At 44.0% G+C, this 17,653-nt stretch overlaps 1 protein-coding gene and 1 long non-coding RNA gene across 2 annotated transcripts; one reads left to right on the top strand and one right to left on the bottom strand.

Annotated features, from left to right (window-relative positions):
* The first annotated feature begins 1,010 nt into the window (after positions 1 to 1,010).
* On the top strand, positions 1,011 to 7,610 carry LOC121393938 (protein kinase C delta type-like). Its single transcript, XM_041563790.1, has 10 exons — positions 1,011 to 1,467; positions 1,578 to 1,656; positions 2,589 to 2,736; positions 3,217 to 3,378; positions 3,836 to 3,927; positions 4,458 to 4,670; positions 5,902 to 6,040; positions 6,434 to 6,625; positions 6,748 to 6,876; positions 7,299 to 7,610. Exons 1-10 carry the CDS (start codon positions 1,011 to 1,013, stop codon positions 7,413 to 7,415), a joined length of 1,728 nt encoding a protein of 575 aa, XP_041419724.1. The 3' UTR covers positions 7,416 to 7,610.
* Positions 7,611 to 11,130: 3,520 nt separating this feature from the next.
* Positions 11,131 to 16,291, bottom strand: LOC121393806. Its single transcript, XR_005961377.1, has 2 exons — positions 16,234 to 16,291; positions 11,131 to 11,697 (listed from the first exon to the last, which is right to left on the bottom strand). It is a non-coding gene; the product is annotated as an uncharacterized LOC121393806 (long non-coding RNA).
* Positions 16,292 to 17,653: the final 1,362 nt, after the last annotated feature.

The following is a 17,653-nucleotide window of genomic DNA, read 5'->3' as shown; positions in this document are numbered from 1 at the left end:
CAGGCCTGGGACCAAAGTACATTTCCAATAACTCTATAATACCAGCTCTGGCCTGGAATTATATTCAGTAATTTATGGCTGAAAATGCTAATCACTGATTGGTTGCCCTCCAGTGAAGACTAACTGCAGTCAAAATTCCCATCTGTCTATCGCTGCACCTAATTTTATATAATGGCAAGTGCCCTTATATAACAGATTTTAGTTCCACTACAGAAACAGGGAATGATAGAACTAGATAAGTTCTTATTAAATAGGAGCAGAGACAAAGGAGAAGTGTTAACAGTGTTACTGCCTGCTCTACTTTTATTTTCCCTATGGAAGAGGGATTGATAGAACTAGATAGGTTCCTATAATACAGGGACAGAGACAAGGAGAACATGTTGAAAGTATAATATTTGCTCAGATTCTAGATCCCCTACAGAAAGATGGACTAGTGGCACTAGACAAGTGCCTTTTATAGGAACAGAAACAAGAGGAAAGTGCTGGAGGGGAAACTGCGGCTCTACTCCTAATGAAATGAACTTTAGTGTAAATGTGATTTTAGATATTAAGGTCCACTGGGCTGATATGGGGGTTAAACCCTGTATTATTTCTCTTTGGCATGTCTCTTTCTTTGTATGTTTGAAATAATTATAAGAGGTATAGTAAATATGTTGCCCATAAATTAAGTTTATTGGTATATTTATATACCAATGAACATGAATAAATGCATGAGCATACTAGAGCATAAAAGCATCTTAAACTGCTGATAATGGTCTGTGCTAGGGATATTCAACTTGGAGCAATGTGGCTCAACTACAACTCCCAACAGCCTCCAAACACAGAGCCTGGTAGGTTATCCCAAGTCTGGCCAAGTGTCTGTGCCTGGTCCAGGATAAAACGGTCATGTGACAAGCATTGACAGTTCAACTGCCATAATCTCACACTGCTTTGGTTTTGAGAGAGACTGGGTGCGTGTTTTGTTGAGCGAGATTTTTTTTGAGATTTCAACTGCGATTTGAGAAGAAGACATGTCTTCAAGGAACATTTCAAAGAGTCCATCTCTAAAAGCCTCAATTAATGAGTGCAGCAGGTTATGCCGAAAAAGGAGGATCGTCAGCAGCGAAGAGGAAGAAATAGAGAAGATGAGGAAGAAGCTCTTCAAGGAGGAAAAGAAAAAATGGATTGACAGTGGTGATGAAGAAGAAGTAGAAAGAGAGAAGACGATTCCAGAGCAATCCAATAACAACAGGAAAATCAGGAGGTGCCTCAAAAGAAGGATCGAAAGTGACGAAGAAGAAGAGGCAACAAGTAACAACAAGACAAATCGATCCAATGACATCAAGAAAGGAAAGAAAAGAGGTAGGTACCAGAAAAGATGGATTGAAAGTGATGAAGAGGCAGAAAGAGAGAAGGAAAAACAGCCTAACAGCAACTTCAAGGAGTCAGTGAGAAGCAGGAGCTATGAGGGCAGTGGAAACATCACTGGTAAGCAAAGAAAATTAAATGTATACTATAAAATACATTAACTGAAAAATACTGTATATAAATATAAAGCTATATGTATATATGTGTATGTAAATGTAACATTTTGAAAGCTTCTGCCTTTCAGTATGGAGCTGGGCTAACTGACAAAAGGAAACTGCTCATGTGCTGTTGGTTGTGGGCTGAGGTCTGGTACCAAGGGCAGAATTGGGACTAAATACAGCGCTGATTAAGGATCAATTGGTATTTGGGTTTACCAGTGTTGGACTGGGACACCAAGGGCCCACCCAAAAACCTTAGACTAGGTGCCCATCAAAAGACCATAGATCAGGGGCCCACTCTCAGTACTATTATAATTCCTCTCCTAACACAACCTCTATTCTGCTAGTCTCTTTTCTTTACATGGTATAATCTATTATTCAATCTATTTAGTCTTTGTTCTCATAGAAATAGGGAATGGCCATGAAATATGCCAAATGTTTTGAAGCAGGAGGGCCCACTGATACCTGGGCCCACTGGGAGTTTTCCTGGTATCCCTGTGGGCCAGTCCAACACTGGGGTTTACAATATCACAATCATTATAAAGCTAGTATCTCCATTAAACTAGGAGTTTACCTTAAACGGGTTGTTCACCTTTCAAACACTTTTTCAGTTCAATTGTTTTCAGATTGTTCTCCAAAAATAAAGACTTTTTTCAATTGCTTTCCATTTTTTATTTTTGTACTGTTTTTCCAAAATCTAAGTTTAAAGTTAAATGTTCCTGTCTCTGGTGTTTCAGACATTTAGTTGATTTCTCAGCAGCATCTGTGGAATATTAGCAACTATTGTATCAATTCTAACAGCTGCCTGTAATGAAACTCTGGGATTCCACTCAGCAGACAAAATATAAGAACTGTATCAACTAAATGTATCAGTTTAGAACAGTTTAGAGCTGCATTAGAAAGGTAAAAATTTGATTTACCCTTCGATATCAGAAGAGTCAATTATACAAAATAGAAAGTAATCGGAAAAAGTATTTATTTCCGGTGAACTATCTGAAACCAGCTGAAGTGAAAACAAGTGTTGGAAGATGAACAACCCCTTTAAGTTGAAGATTGCTTTTGAAAATCTATATATTATGGCAGTCAAATGTGTAAAACTAACAGAATTTCTCCTTTCCCAGAGGAAAGAAGCAGCCACGGAAGACCTTGCATTGAGTCCAGGAGGCCTCTCTCACTGAACATCACAGAGTACGACTTCCACTATGTACTTGGAACAGGTGGATTTGCTAAAGTAAGTAATGGGGATCCCAGGAGGGAGACTTCCTTATCCATAATAGGAGAGAGGAGATATAAGGGCTAAGTTACAAAGTGCAACAAAATTGGCACACTGCACCATGTTGTATTGCCCTGAATCCCTTTATTTGCATACGACACTGCCAGGTGTAACTGTTTGTGCACTTGATATGAAGCACCAAGGTTTGCACGTGGCAGGTCTGGAATGGGATGTAAAATAGACCCTGGCATTTCCAATACACAGAGGTGCAAATAGACAATTACAGGCCTAAAGCATAGTGACTGTTTTTGAGCAAGGAAGGAGCAATGTGAGATGGAAATTGAGCCCTGAGCTTACTATTTAATACAGTTACCAGTGTGAAAAACTTGATTCTTGTATTATAGTGATTCTATTATAGATTATATTCTATATATTCCTGCCAGTAACATTAAGACACAATGAATGAAATCCTTTTTCTTATTCCCCTGCCCTTCATAGGTCATGTTGGCTTCCACACCGGTGACCAGGAAACTTGTGGCCGTAAAGATCATCCAGAAAGAGCCAACGAATACATCTTCCATTGTGAAGGAGGCACAGGTCCTGAGGGTTGCTGTGGGACATCCATTCTTGTGCCATGCCCACGCAGCCTTCCAGAGTCAGGTACAAAATCATATCAGTCACTTCATTCTTTATATTAAGCTACAGGTATGCAGGGCCGCCAGGTCAATGAGCTTCATAATAGGCACTGCCATTTTTAGTACACAGGGGCCCAATAAAGGAATATTACAGCAGCCATCAGAGGGGTACAGGGGCAGGGGTACTGCAGGCAGATGTCCTGTGGCAGGGGGAGACATAGATAGAAAGCCCCAATTCACAGGTCAGAAAAATGGTAGAGATTGTGGAGGGGTTTGGTGAGTCATGAATGAGATTTAAGCATAATTGGGGTGTTGCTAGGGTAGATTAGAAGTGTAACTGAGCATGCGAGGTGGGCATTGTAGGTTATGGATCTGAAAAGCCATTTATGTTCCCTATTATATAGGTTTGTAAATCTTTCTGTGCTGTTCAGTGTGGTGCCACCTGTTCATGTGAGTCTCTTCTCCTCTGTCTCTATAACTAGCTCCATGCCTTCTTCATAATGGAGTACGCCAGTGGAGGAAGCCTTCATGAACTCATCGGAGACAGGCAACACCTGGAAGAGAGAGAAGTGATGTAAGTGGCAAAATCCTAATCGTACATGCGGAAAACAGGGTTAAAGTTGGTGGCCCAGTATAGAGAACCCAACCTTCCTGTACCCTGGAGAGCATGAGGTGTCTGGTGATGTTTTATATAAGAAGCATTTCAGTTGTCAGTACTGTGATAGAATAACTGTAAAGGCACATTGAGAGTCATCGTTGTAAGCTCTTAGGGCACAAAACGAGGAGAGTCAGGCAAGACAATGATAAGAAAGTTGAGTGTGGGGGTTAATTTGGCAGGTGCAAAAGTTTCATCCAAGTTTTTAATTTCTAACTGAACTGCATGGAATGGCCTCATAAAGCAATAGATTTGGCAGAAGGAAGAAGATTCTTTTCACTGTATGTTACTAAATGAATAGGAGTGTGACATGAGTCATTTATGCAGGGTCTAATTCAAACCAAGGATAAACTATTTCTAAATTGATCTTATTTTCTGGAATGGTTATGCAGTGATGTAGGATATGATGCATTTTGAATAAAGACTAATAAACTGTTCTACTTTGGCAGCTTCTACTCAGCGGAGATGGTTTGTGGCCTGCAGTATCTACATTCTCGTGGCATTATCCATCGGTACGTGATGTTTGCCTCTTATCTATATATGCTCTTCATCAGTGGCGTAACTACCGAGGAAGCAGACCCCGCAGTTGCGGGGGGTACAGGGGGCCAGGAGGGGCCTGCTTCATCGGTAGCTAGACCGCTGGTGCAAAATAATAACCGTTTGTTATTTTAGTTAAAATAAAAAATAATTAAAGGCTCAAGTGAGGGGAGAGAGAGAACACGCACAGACTGACATTGTCTCTATTCCAGCAGCAGCAGCACATCACAACAAAACATGTTATTTCTGCACAGCGCCCAGTGTGTTCCGAGCCTCGGGGTGAATCCTTCGCTGTGATTGGTGGAGTCTAATATCAGGGTGAGGCTTGGGACGCGCTTCTGTCACCTGTAGCTGAGTGTATCTGAGATTCGGGCGCGCCTCAGTCTGAATAGAGAAGCGGCAGATTAGAGTGTGGGGTACTGGCCACAGGTGGGAAGGGGGTCGAGTTTAGTTTATGGGGCAGCTGCTCACAGATAGGGGGGGTTACACAGTGTAAATGCAGTCCTGAGGCACCAGACTGGCTAATAACTGCCCCTAATACATTACAGGCTCCCCCTGACACATACTCACTCCCCATATCCTCATACTTTACAATATACCCCCTATATACTGTACATTGGCATCTCCCATATAATCTCCTGCCCTCCTCCTCCTCATACTTTATAATATACCCCCTATATACATTGGCATCTCCCATATAGTCTCCTGCCCCTCCTCCTCATACTTTATAATATACCCCCTATATACAGTACATTGGTGTCTCCCATATAGTCTCCTGCCCTTCCTCCTCCTCCTCCTTTTTAATATACCCCCTATATACATTGGCATCTCCCATATAGTCTCCTGCCCCTCCTCCTCATACTTTATAATATACCCCCTATATACATTGGTGTCTCCCATATAATCTCCTGCCCCTCCTCCTCATACTTTATAATATACCCCCTATATACATTGGTGTCTCCCATATAATCTCCTGCCCCTCCTCCTCATACTTTATAATATACCCCCCCATATACATTGGTAGTTCTGGGGTATTTATATGTGAAATTGCTACTGTGCCATACTTCTATAGTACTGGGGTATTTATACATGGAATTGCTACTGTGCCATCCTTCTGTGAGTTCTGGGGATATTATTCATGAAATTCTCCCACTATTTTGTGCAGAGGGGGTCCTGAAAATTTTTTTGCAGGGGGTCCCTGGCTCTTCACTTTCTTTTCTCCACTTATTCTCGAATTCTCACAAATTTCACTTCACTTCTAGTCACCATAAGTTTATAAATGTGATAATGAAAAATGGATTTCTATGGAATTTACTGTATATTACATGAACTTTCTAACTCCATTGTGCCTTATAGAGACATCAAGCCAGGGAATGTTCTACTGAGCAGTGAGGGACACGTGAAGCTTGCTGACTTCGGTGTAGCAGCAGCAGAAGTGTTTGGCCATAATACCATCCATGGCCAAGCAGGGACATTGAATTACATGGCCCCCGAGGTGAGAAATTTGTTCCAGTGCATTTATAATATAACATGCTGGTACAGACACACATGCTAAAGCATTAAGGGACTCATAATTATAATCCAGAGGGTCCATACACTGATAACCTGCACCTATAGTGCCACCTGCAGCCGGTAATTGCACCACATTGAAAAAACAACTTGTAACTTAGGGTACAGCTCTTTGCTCTCCATACTAAAGTGCAGAAAGGGGTTACAGCTGAGAGTTTATTGAGCAAACGTGAATGGACACCACACCTCATTATTTGGTATTATTTGCATGGGATCAGAACTAAGAAAAAATCTCATGTTCATAAACATCCACTTCATATAGAGAACTGCACAGAGAACCGTTTATAGGTTGGTAACTAATCAAATCTTTATTATCAAGATGCTACTAGACCGTGACTACACTGCAGCTGTGGACTGGTGGTCTTTTGGTGTTACACTATGCAAAATGGCCACTGGGAAATCCCCTTTCCAGACTGGATGTGACCTGCCCAAAGTGAAAAAATCCATCCTCAAAGATCAGCCCAACATTCCAGGATGGATCAGCTCAGAACTACGTAATCTTCTGAGAAAGGTGAGTCTGAGCAGATATTACATCTGCCCCTCCCCCTCAGTAGCTTTTTCAATATTTTCATTTGCATTGTATTTATTACCCAAATCAGTATTGTAACATATGGTGCTCTTTTCTATCTTTAGCTTCTGAAAAAGAAGCCTCACAAACGCCTTGGAATCAATGGAAGTATCCGGCAACATCCTTTTTATGCTTCCATTGATTGGGAGGAGCTGGAAAGCATGGGGATACCACCACCTTTTCAGCCAGAACCTGTAAGTACAAAATACAATGGGAAATCACTGCTTTACATTAAGGGGAAGATTTATCAAAATGTGAGTTAAGAGAGAAAAAAAAACACGCACATTTTATTCATTGCTATGGGATTTTTACAATTGTATTTATCAATGGATGAAAGTTAGAACTCACCATTTGATAAATATGCTTCTAAACATCTAATATAGAACGTGATTGAGTTTTTATTTATTAAGCTCTAAACTCACATTTTGATAAATGTTCGGCAAAGAATCCATCACTACTTGGCCAGCATCACTTCACTAGCAGCATTCAGGTGGTTACAGCTACTGGGGGGGGGGTAGACTTACCACTGCACAACTACATTGGTGGGGTGGGGAGAGGTAACTTTGTGACTGAAATAAAAAATATTATCATTAAGCAAAAACATTTTACTTTTCAGGAATCATCTGAAGATTTAAATAAGGTCACACCATCATTCATGGAGGTCCTACAAAACCCATCAGAGGACAATCTCATTCAAGGGCTTTCCTACATAAATCCCAGCTGGAAGGAGTAGAAGTCTAGACAGGTGAGTTTTACACTGGCCTCCCTCACCTCAGTGAGAGTCTCTGGATACTTGTGCAGTAAAACCTGGCAGCACCTGAGTGGCTACGGGTAAGGCCGAAAGTCAAAGGTGGCTGTTATAAGACAGAAGGGCATGCCTAGTGTGGGATCCACTTACTTCCCTGAGGTTTGGGATCTTATCACTTACTCCACCTGCCTTGTCATCTACTCCACTCAAGTGTACCATCTATTTCATCTGGCTATATCATCTGCCAAAGTTAAAAGTCCAGTAAGCTTTCTATGTGCTTTCCATCACCTCCATCAGCCATCCACCTCCATAATCAATTCTGCCTTGTCCATCTGGCCCTGTCACATCCTCACTCTGCCAATATTAGCTGCTCCTTTTACCAAATATTCCATCTGTCATCACCATCTAGTTCATCTTACCATGCCTGTCAGTAGCATGTGGGTCACTAAACCATCACTAATGCTCCATCTATTTTGCGACCTTGAGGCCAAAATTGGTAAAATGTGCTAGGCCCACCACAGTTAATATTTCTGTTAGTGTTCCCCATCCCAACCTTCATCTCCTCTTCTCCAGTTACAACCCCATCCTATACCCTAGTTTAAAAAAAAAAACACAAAAAAATAACAAAAAAACCCCCTTTGCCCTCTCCTCTAGTTATAACCCTGACCTATTTCTCCCCCCCCCCCCCACAAAACAAAAAAACAAAAAACAGTGTGATTCAGTTAGGGAAAATAGATTTGAAAGGTGTGTGCATGGTGTAAAGGAGTGCCCCCCCCCCAAGAAACTGAATGGGGTGTGATTTGGTTAAAGAAAGTAGGCATGAATGTGAGAAAATGACGAGTACATGGTGTTAAAGCAGAGTAACCCACCCAACCCCTAGTTAGGGAGAGTAGACATAATAGGTGTGTGAATGAAGAGTAAAAGTCAGTGTAGAGAGAATATATTAGTGAACTGGTTACATGAATGCATCTTATATAGCATAGGTCAGGAACAGTGAGAATAGTATGGATGCCTTTCTGGCAAGGGTGTATATACCAGGTTACTGGTAATCATTAGTACCACGTTGATCCAGGGACTGGTCCGATTGCCATTTTGGAGTCAGGAAGGAATTTTTTCCCCTCTGAAGCAAATTGGAGAGGCTACAGATGGGGTTTTTCGCCTTCCTCTGGATCAACTGGAAGTTAGGCAGGGTTTCCTTGGGTAAAAGATTGCACATGATTCATGTGAGCCTGTTTCTAGCTTTAGCCTATTGTCTCCCATAAGAAACAAGGAACCCCGAGTGTGAGAGCTTGAGGTAAGAATGAGTGCACGACTGTGTTAGGGAAATAGGTGTGAATGGAATGGACAGTAACCAGTTGCAGTGCTACCATGAGGTAAGGTGAGAATTTTGCCTCGGGCAGCAGCACATGGACGTTACCAGGGGCAGGAAAAAAACGTTCCTGGTACTTTAAGAGGCGGAATCCCAGTATTTAGACTGGAAATTCGGCTCTTCTAGTGTAGATAGCACAATTGCGCTCTCGGCACTAGCGATGCAGCCCCCCATAACCCACTCCAACGCTGAATTCTGAGTGGGGGAGGGGGAGCAGCATCGGGGGCACAAAAATGCCCCAAACAGTAACAAGGGTTGAAGCCTTGACGTGGCGTTACTGCTCACATGTTTAAACATGTGCTAATTCAACCCAAGGCATGACTGTACAAATATAAATGACATGAATATAGTTTTAATAATGTTGGGAATTAATCCATATAAAACAGCTTTTCCCAGTGCCCAATGCTTATACATCACGTGTCTGATAATTAAAAAGGAAGGAAAAGTAGCAGTGCCGTTTGTATTCTCCACAGTACAGTGCAGTGTATGGGCAGTTTTAGCTTCCCTTCTATTCACCATTGGATTCTGCAGAACCAGCTCTACATGGTACATGGAAGATAAATAATGTTGGTTAAACAGAAAGCTCCCCCAAGAGAGAGATAGTGAGGGTGGTTCTGGAAGTTGCTCATTTTTGGGACTGTGAAAGCTCTCAGAAGCAGAGATGTGTCCCCTGCATATACATATATACATTTGACTGGTGTTTAAGTACCATTGTATCTTACTGCATAATGTGTTTGAAGTGCCAGTTCCCAATATCAGTCACTACTGCCTTTCACTACTCAATATTTGGCAGGGGGCAAAGCAAATAAAAGTAATGCGAGTGAAGAGGCCTCTGTCATTTCCCTGCTGCACAGAATAATATATTTCACCAAAACAAAGTGTAAAAAAAAATACTGAAGATGAGCAAGAAACACTCAATGTTCACTGACAGCCTGAACATCAAGCAACCTTATTACTGATTGGGGAAGCAATAGTATTTCCGGCCATCAGGGGGGAACAGGGGGTACGAGTGTACTGGGCCCCTTCAGGCCCGGCATTGCTGAACTTTTCGAAAGAGCTGGGCCCCCCTTGATATGACTGAAGCCCGAAGCCGTGAACACTCCTTCCAAAGTCCTGAATGCGGTAGTGCCGAAAAGCCGAAGTCCCGAATGCAGAGGTGCCGAAAAGCTCATGTTGCGAAGCAGTGAAAAGACCCAAAGTCACGAAAACAGCTGAAATTGAAGTCCTGAAGCGGCAAAAAGACCCAACGTTACGAAAGGAGGCGAAGTTGAAGTCCTGAAGCCACAAGTTCAATTCCTGTTTTTTTAAAAAATATTCTTCGGGGCCCCAATTTTTTTTTTAACTTGTAAGGGTGCTCTGGCTCCAATGTTCTTTTTTTTTTAACTTATAGGGCAGAGAGAGTTTTTTAACTGTGGTGTAGAGTGGGCGGGATCTGGGATGGGGGCTGGGTGGGGTAAAAAACTTTATTGTACGGGGCCCCGTGATTTCTAATGGCGACCCTGCATTCCAGTGCAGATAGACTGAGCTGGGGATGTGGAATTCTCTCCTGAAGTGGATGTACTGGCAGATAGCTTCAATAAAGGGTTAGGTGGCTTTTTAGTAAGTTAGTTTAGTAAGTTTGCAGTTTCAGCTATCTGGTTGCTAGGTTCCAAATTACCCCAGCAACCATGCACTGATTTTAATAAGAGATTGGAATATGAATAGTAGAGGGCCTGAATAGAAAGATGAGTAATAAAAAGTAGTAATAACAATACATGTGTAGCCTTACAGAGCATTTGTTTTTTTAGATGGGGTCAGTTATCCCAATTTGAAAGCTGGAAAGAGTCAGAAAAATAAGGCAAAAAATTAAAATGATAAAAAATCAATAATGAAGACCTATTGAAAAGTTGCTTAGAATTGGTTATTAACTGAAAGGTGAACCCATCCCTTTAAGATTAATCATTTTGCCTACCATGTTTTTTATTAAAAATAAAATATGCCTCCTCCCTCCACTGAGCTGCCATGAGAATTTCCCTGAAAGTGCAAGCAGTAGGGCCTGTCAGGAGCATTTTTGCTTTAAGTGTTTAGCCTACTACAAACCAGCACAGGGAAAACCTGAAATCTGCCAGTATGCCACATGTGTAAAGCTAAACACATATAATGTGCTCATTAGCAGTCACATAGCTGCTGCATACAAGATTTTCGACAGCTTTATAGCCATACAGTTTCATATGCAAGTTGTTTTGCCCCTCACAGCTGCTATTGGGGACACTAGGCTAAGGATCCCCCTACCCCCCTTCCGTTGTGCTTACCACCAACCTGAATAAACCTGAATAACGACACGGAGACTTCTTAAGGTGGCAAAATCTGTGGAGGTCACGTATTTTATTAACAAGTTATATATATATGTGCTAAGGACTAGGTACACCCTGACCACCAGCTGCGGCTCCTATAATCGCCAAGAACGTGGGCCTGGTGCCCACACCGTACCAAACAGTTATTTTAGAGAGCAGGGATCATGGGGCAGAGCGCCCTCTGTTGACCAACCAGTAGCCCATCCCCCTGCTCCCTATCATGTGCAATAATGGCGCTAACCCAGCCTCTCGCATGACACAGACAAGACCGTGCAGTCAAAGTCTGCTCCACACTCGCGACTTTCCGAGGGTAGGCCTGCACTTCACTGAAGAACCATCCGTCTTCCTGGAGCCGCACTGATGCCTTGTAACTGAAAACGCAGCTGTGTCAGGGTGGTACCCATTGACCTACACAGATAATGGTGCCCCAGAGGAAGGCAAAAAACTCAGGTGCTTTTTTTTTGGCCAATTAGCAGCCTGGTGAAAAATTCCTTCCTGACCCCATAAGGGCGATCGGTTGCTAGAACCCTGGAGCACCGTCTTTTCGTATCTTCTTGCTCTTTACCTGGGATGGGAGGGTGGGAGAAAGAAAAAACAGGTTATGTTACACTGGCCTCCTGCTCCTCCTTAAAAACCCCTTCCAGGCTTACCTGCCCCCCGGCTCCGCCCTTCAGCCCGCCCCCTTTTTTCCCGCCGAAAAAGGGGGCCTATTGTTGTAAACTCCCTGTGCTAGGGAGTGGGGGCGGACCGGGCCGATACTCCCAATACACATCTAGCGGGGGGAGGGGGCCCAGCCTAAACTCACCTCGACCCTAGGTGGGCCTCTTTTCTCCTAGGCTAAGGATCCCCCTACCCCCCTTCCGTTGTGCTTACCACCAACCTGAATAAACCTGAATAACGACACGGAGACTTCTTAAGGTGGCAAAATCTGTGGAGGTCACGTATTTTATTAACAAGTTATATATATATGTGCTAAGGACTAGGTACACCCTGACCACCAGCTGCGGCTCCTATAATCGCCAAGAACGTGGGCCTGGTGCCCACACCGTACCAAACAGTTATTTTAGAGAGCAGGGATCATGGGGCAGAGCGCCCTCTGTTGACCAACCAGTAGCCCATCCCCCTGCTCCCTATCATGTGCAATAATGGCGCTAACCCAGCCTCTCGCATGACACAGACAAGACCGTGCAGTCAAAGTCTGCTCCACACTCGCGACTTTCCGAGGGTAGGCCTGCACTTCACTGAAGAACCATCCGTCTTCCTGGAGCCGCACTGATGCCACCCAATGGAAAAGAAGGGAAGGGTGCCACCTATCCTTTTCCATGGCCCACCTAGACCTCTTGTGACCTCCACCATTCCTCTATATAATTCCTGAAGTTTTCCCAAAACAAATCCAAACCTTCCTCAGTCAAATGTACTTTATCCTTTCTAAAAAGCTGTGTTTGTCGGTACCTTATATTGTCATGTCTAATTACCCCGTTACCTGAGGAACACATGATCTTGTGCATGGCCCCGGTTTACTTTTTTCCTGGCTCTTTCGATGCCCTGGGGGGAAACTGCTCCTCGCCATTCTCCTCTCTGTATGATGTCTGACCAAGCAACTCCCCCTATCTTGTTGCTGGACATTAAATCCTCTAAGTCCTTTCTCATGCTTTCTATCAATGCCGGGGTTTTGATTGACGTAAGGTCATTTCCCCCAGCATGTACTATCACCAGGTTTATGAACTTGAACTTCTGTATTGCACTATACAACCGGCCTCTCATTTGTTCCCACTTCATGCCTCTCCACCCCTGCCATGTAATCTTCATGTGTTCCTCCGGTAAAACCAACTGCTTGCCTGCTGCATGCTGTCTTGCCCAAAAAATAAAGGAATGGCCTATGATCAAAATGTTGCAGGTAGCAGGTATCCTATCCTCTGTTTCTCCCCTCATTGCTGCTTCTGTTGCTGCCCCTATCCTGAATGAATGTGATCCAAATTTTTTAGGATCCCATCCATTCGCAATGACAGCCTTTTTGAGCACTTGCCTAAATTGAAATGCTGACATGGGGGATAAGTCCCTGTGAATTAACAAAGGTGCCCCCCTGCTGGGCGCATCCCTATGTAATCCTGCAAGGCCTTGACAGGGCATGTTATCCTTGAAGTTTTTTCTATACTGAACCATCTGCCCTTACCCAACTGATCTGTTTTTGATCTACTGATGTAAACTAACAACTTACTGTCCTGTAACGAGACCTGGCTATACATTAAACCTTTATCTGTTACCTTCTTGGATGGGGGGACCAATTCGCTTATCCTAAATGCTCCTCCGAAAGCCAGAGCAAAGGCTGCTCTAAACAAAATACATTCGAATTGGTCTGAACACACCTCTTCAAGAGAGTTCAGAATCATTTTTAGTCTGCATTCAATTATGGGTTCTCTCTTATCAACCCTGGGGCCTTCAACTCTTGCCCATCCCTTCATTATTTTCCTAACTAATGGATCATGTGTGATATCTGTCCTACCCTTTACTATGGAAAAATGAGAAATTGCGGCTAATGCGTTGCTGGCTCCTGCTCTTGACTTTCCTTCTCTGTACAGGACCATTAAAAATGACACCAAATCCTTAGTGCCTTGATTGCTCTTACCGCTTCTGCAGAATATTTGCCATCTCTTCCAGGCCTTTTTGTAGCTGGAAAGAGTCTTTTCGGATACTGCCCTTTCACACAATTCTTCTAAGAGGGGGTCACGAGCTGCCATAAATTTTCAGGGCATGCGTAAGCTGATTTTTCCGCATATGGAGCGCACTTAAAAAACATATCCCACTTTTCTCTAGACAAGGCGTCTGCTATAGTGTTTTCTACCCCTGGTACATGTTGGGCTCTGAACGATATATTAAACCGCATACAGATCAGAACCAGATGCCTTAGTAGACCAATTACTGGGATTGAGTCTGATGACAGGTTATTCACTGCGTGGACCACTCCCATGTTATCAGAAAAGAACTTAATTGCCCTATCCTTCAAATCTTCTGCCCAAAGCTCTAATGCTACCAAGATTGGGAATAACTCCAACAAAGTCAAATTTTTTGTCAGACCTTTGTCATGCCATGCTTGCGGCCACCTGGCCGCACACCATTTCCCTGCCAAGTAAGCACCAAAGCCTACGCTCCCGGCAGCATCTGTGAAAAGCTCTACCTCTTGATTAATTTGTGCCTCTGCTAACCATAACCTGACACCATTGAATTTAGATAAGAAACAGTTCCATATTTTCAAGTCTGCTTTCATTTCCTTTGTGACCCTTATTTTATGAAATGGCTTATTAACCCCTGATGTGGATTTTTCCAATCTCCTGTTAAAAATGCGGCCCATTGGTATTATCCTGCATGCGAAATTCAATAAACCTAGGGCTTGTTGCATTTCCCTCAGTGATACTTTATTCGCTGCTTCCAATCTTCTAACTGCTTGCCTAGTTTTTACTACTTTTTCTTTTGGTAATCTACACATTTTGGCCCCTGTATCAATCTCAATACCCAAAAAGGTCAACTTTGTGGTTGGTTGTACTGTTATGTCAACAGCCACTGGCACTCCTAACTCCTTCAACATATTCAGAAATATTGCTAATGTGTCTTGACAGATTGCAGAGCGTCTAGGGCCTATGATCAGGAAGTCATCCAAATAGTGAGCTATAGCTTTGTTGCCTGATCTTTTATACAACTGCCAATGCAAATAGGTGCTGAAAGTCTCGAAAAATGAACAAGAGATTGCGGCAGCCCATAGGTAGACATAGGTCGACATAAAATGCTCCCTGAAAATGACAACCCGTCAATCTAAAGCTTTCTGGATGTAAGGGTAACAACCTAAATGCAGATTCGATGTCTACCTTTGCCAGCAATGCCCCTTTTCCTTGACTCCTAACTGTTTCCAATGCCTCATTGAAAGACTGGTATTGTACTTTACACTGTTCCTCATCTAAAGCATCATTCACCGACTCACCATCTGGATATGAAAGGTGCTGTATCATTCTAAATTTTCCTGACTCCTTTTTTGGGACTATACCTAACGGTGATACTACTAGCCCCTCAATAGGCGAGTCCTCAAATGGTCCTGCCATTCTCCCTGCTTTTATTTCTTTTTCGATTTTTTGCTTCAAAACTTCGGTATGTCGACTAGCCGATTTTAAATTTTTAAGAACTTTGCTGGGTGGGGGAGGGTGTAAAACTGGGATCCTAAAACCTTCCAAAAAACCTTTTGTTAAAAATTTTGCGGCTTCCTTGTCTGGGTAACTTGCCAACTCTTTACTTAGCCTGGCTGTTTGTATTGGCGTTTCCGCTCTTCTGGTAAGCTGCTCGAAAAGGCTGCCTGTTTATCTGACCTTCTTTCTTTTTATTACAGTCAGCTACTGCATGAGAAAATCCACAAGCCAAACAAGAATGCTTAAACCTGCACGCATAGCCCCTAGTACACCTTTTCTCGTTGTACGCAAAACAGATGTTTTTGGGCTTAAAAGCATATGACCCTTTATTGCTATTGCCAGCTGAACCATTATCTTTTGAAACCAATCTCGTCCACAAATCTATATCCTTTTGTCCAAAGGACAAAACCTTGCTACTCAATATCTTCTTTCTAAAGGCCCTGTCGTAATCCGACCATGAAGAGCCTTTATAAAACAAGTATGTGTCGACTATTGTGTCTATGTACTTTATAATATTCAAACATTGTTCCGGTTTTTCTCTAAGTACACGCTAGCAAAAACCAAGAATCCCTTCAACCAATCGAAAATTGTTTTCCCCTTTTTTTCTTTCTCTTCGGTTTTCACCCCGTCCTCCTTTGCCTGAACAGCTTCCCTAGTCAACTCATAGATATCCACAAATTTTCCAGCCTCAATATTTTTCCTAGTTTTCCTCGGCAAGTGATCTGCTGTTTCTGTCAACGCGCATGCATAAGTATCTGCTGCTCCAACTATAACCATTGACTGACTACTTTCCTTTGTTTTTCCTAAACCTTTTTCTTTCCTTTCCCTCTAAAGAATTTTTTTCATTAATGATAATATCTTTCCTCCCTCAGTCTCACTATCTGACCCCTCAACATCAGATTCTGAATCAAAAGAAATACTCAACTCACCCCTAGTAGTCTTCCGTGTAGTCACCTTGGTCCTGTCGCCATTCTGTGAAGACTGTCCCTTCTGTACTGGATGAAGCCCTCTCCCTTCCTTCCTGCCGTCTTGAAGGTCCTGCTTCCTCCTCTCCCTTCTGCTCTCTCTCTTTTCTCCATTGGATCCAACTCTCCTCCTCCTCTCGGTTTCTAAAATAAAAACTTGGCACCCGGTATTTACGTAACCAATGTCTTCCTGCCACATTCCTCTTACTGGCCTCCTTTGGCGATGCCCGTGGCTGCTTGCAGGAAAAAACTCACAATCATCCTCGTAATTGTATTCCTCGATAAAATAGCAAGAGTCATCATCTTCCCATTGGTCATACTCCCCAGACCACTGTGGCTGGCTCCGGTGTCTTGGGGTTTGAAAATATAAGTGACCGCCAGTTCCCCTGGGCCTGGAGTTCCCTCCCCCCCTTGGGAAAGGTCCTGGGTGCCTTGCCCTAGATTGGTTTGGGGTGGATTCTGCCTCCATCCCCCATTCTCCTTCGTCCGAGCCCTGCTCTTGTTCCCAGCTCCCTCCACCTCTATGGGCATTCCTATGGATAGGGGGGGCTGTGGGTGCTGGACTGCTGGGGTTGTTGGTGCGGGCCTGGCTTTTCCCCCCGCGTTTTCCAGGTCCCCGGCCCGTGCTACTTGTGGGGACCCCCCTCTGGCTACTGGGAGGGGGGTTCCCTGTTCGGGCGGGGGTGGGGTTTGTCTGGCGGGGTTTTGATGGCCTAGGGCCCCTGGTTGTTGCGTTGCCCCGTGGCGTAAAAACCCCCCCGATCGTTGGTGGGCAGGCGTGGTGAGCGTATTTGGGGCCCCTTGGGTGCTGCCTGGGGGATTGTGGCCTCCTGCTCCACCGGCTGCGGGGATATGTGGCTGGGAGTAATAGGGCCGTTAGCGGTGTAGACCGCTCCGGCTCCCTTACCTACTTCCGGTGCGATGACGTCATCCAAGTCTCGCGATGCCTGCAACTCCGTACCGCCGACATCTTCTTCCGACCCGCTACCTCCGAACTCTTCCTCCGGTCCGTGGCTGCTGGCGGCGTCTTCTCCAGCGATGACCTCCATCATCCTGCGTCGCCTGTTGGAGCGTCCAGCTAGAGGGGAGAAATTTACCTTCCTCTTCGCACCGGAAGCGTGGACTCGACCGACCTCCTCTTCGTCACGGAACCTCTGAGGACGCAGCACTCTCCTTCTCGGCGCAGTGAATCTTCCTCTCTCCATCCTCAACGAAGCTGGCAGCGTACCGGTAAGTGTCCTCTCTGAAAGAAAAAACAGGTTATGTTACACTGGCCTCCTGCTCCTCCTTAAAAACCCCTTCCAGGCTTACCTGCCCCCCGGCTCCGCCCTTCAGCCCGCCCCCTTTTTTCCCGCCGAAAAAGGGGGCCTATTGTTGTAAACTC

The sequence above is a fragment of the Xenopus laevis genome, chromosome 5L, assembly GCF_017654675.1.
Source record: "Xenopus laevis strain J_2021 chromosome 5L, Xenopus_laevis_v10.1, whole genome shotgun sequence".
Lineage (NCBI taxonomy): Eukaryota > Metazoa > Chordata > Amphibia > Anura > Pipidae > Xenopus > Xenopus laevis.
This window is presented reverse-complemented; position numbering and strand designations above follow the sequence as displayed.

Coding starts and splice junctions, on each gene's coding strand:
- LOC121393938 (XM_041563790.1), top strand. CDS start 1,011: ATGTCTTCAAGGAACATTTCAAAGAGTCCATCTCTAAAAGCCTCAATT. Junction 3,928..4,457: donor CTGGAAGAGAGAGAAGTGAT/GTAAGTGGCAAA, acceptor CTACTTTGGCAG/CTTCTACTCAGCGGAGATGG. Junction 6,877..7,298: donor CACCTTTTCAGCCAGAACCT/GTAAGTACAAAA, acceptor TTTACTTTTCAG/GAATCATCTGAAGATTTAAA.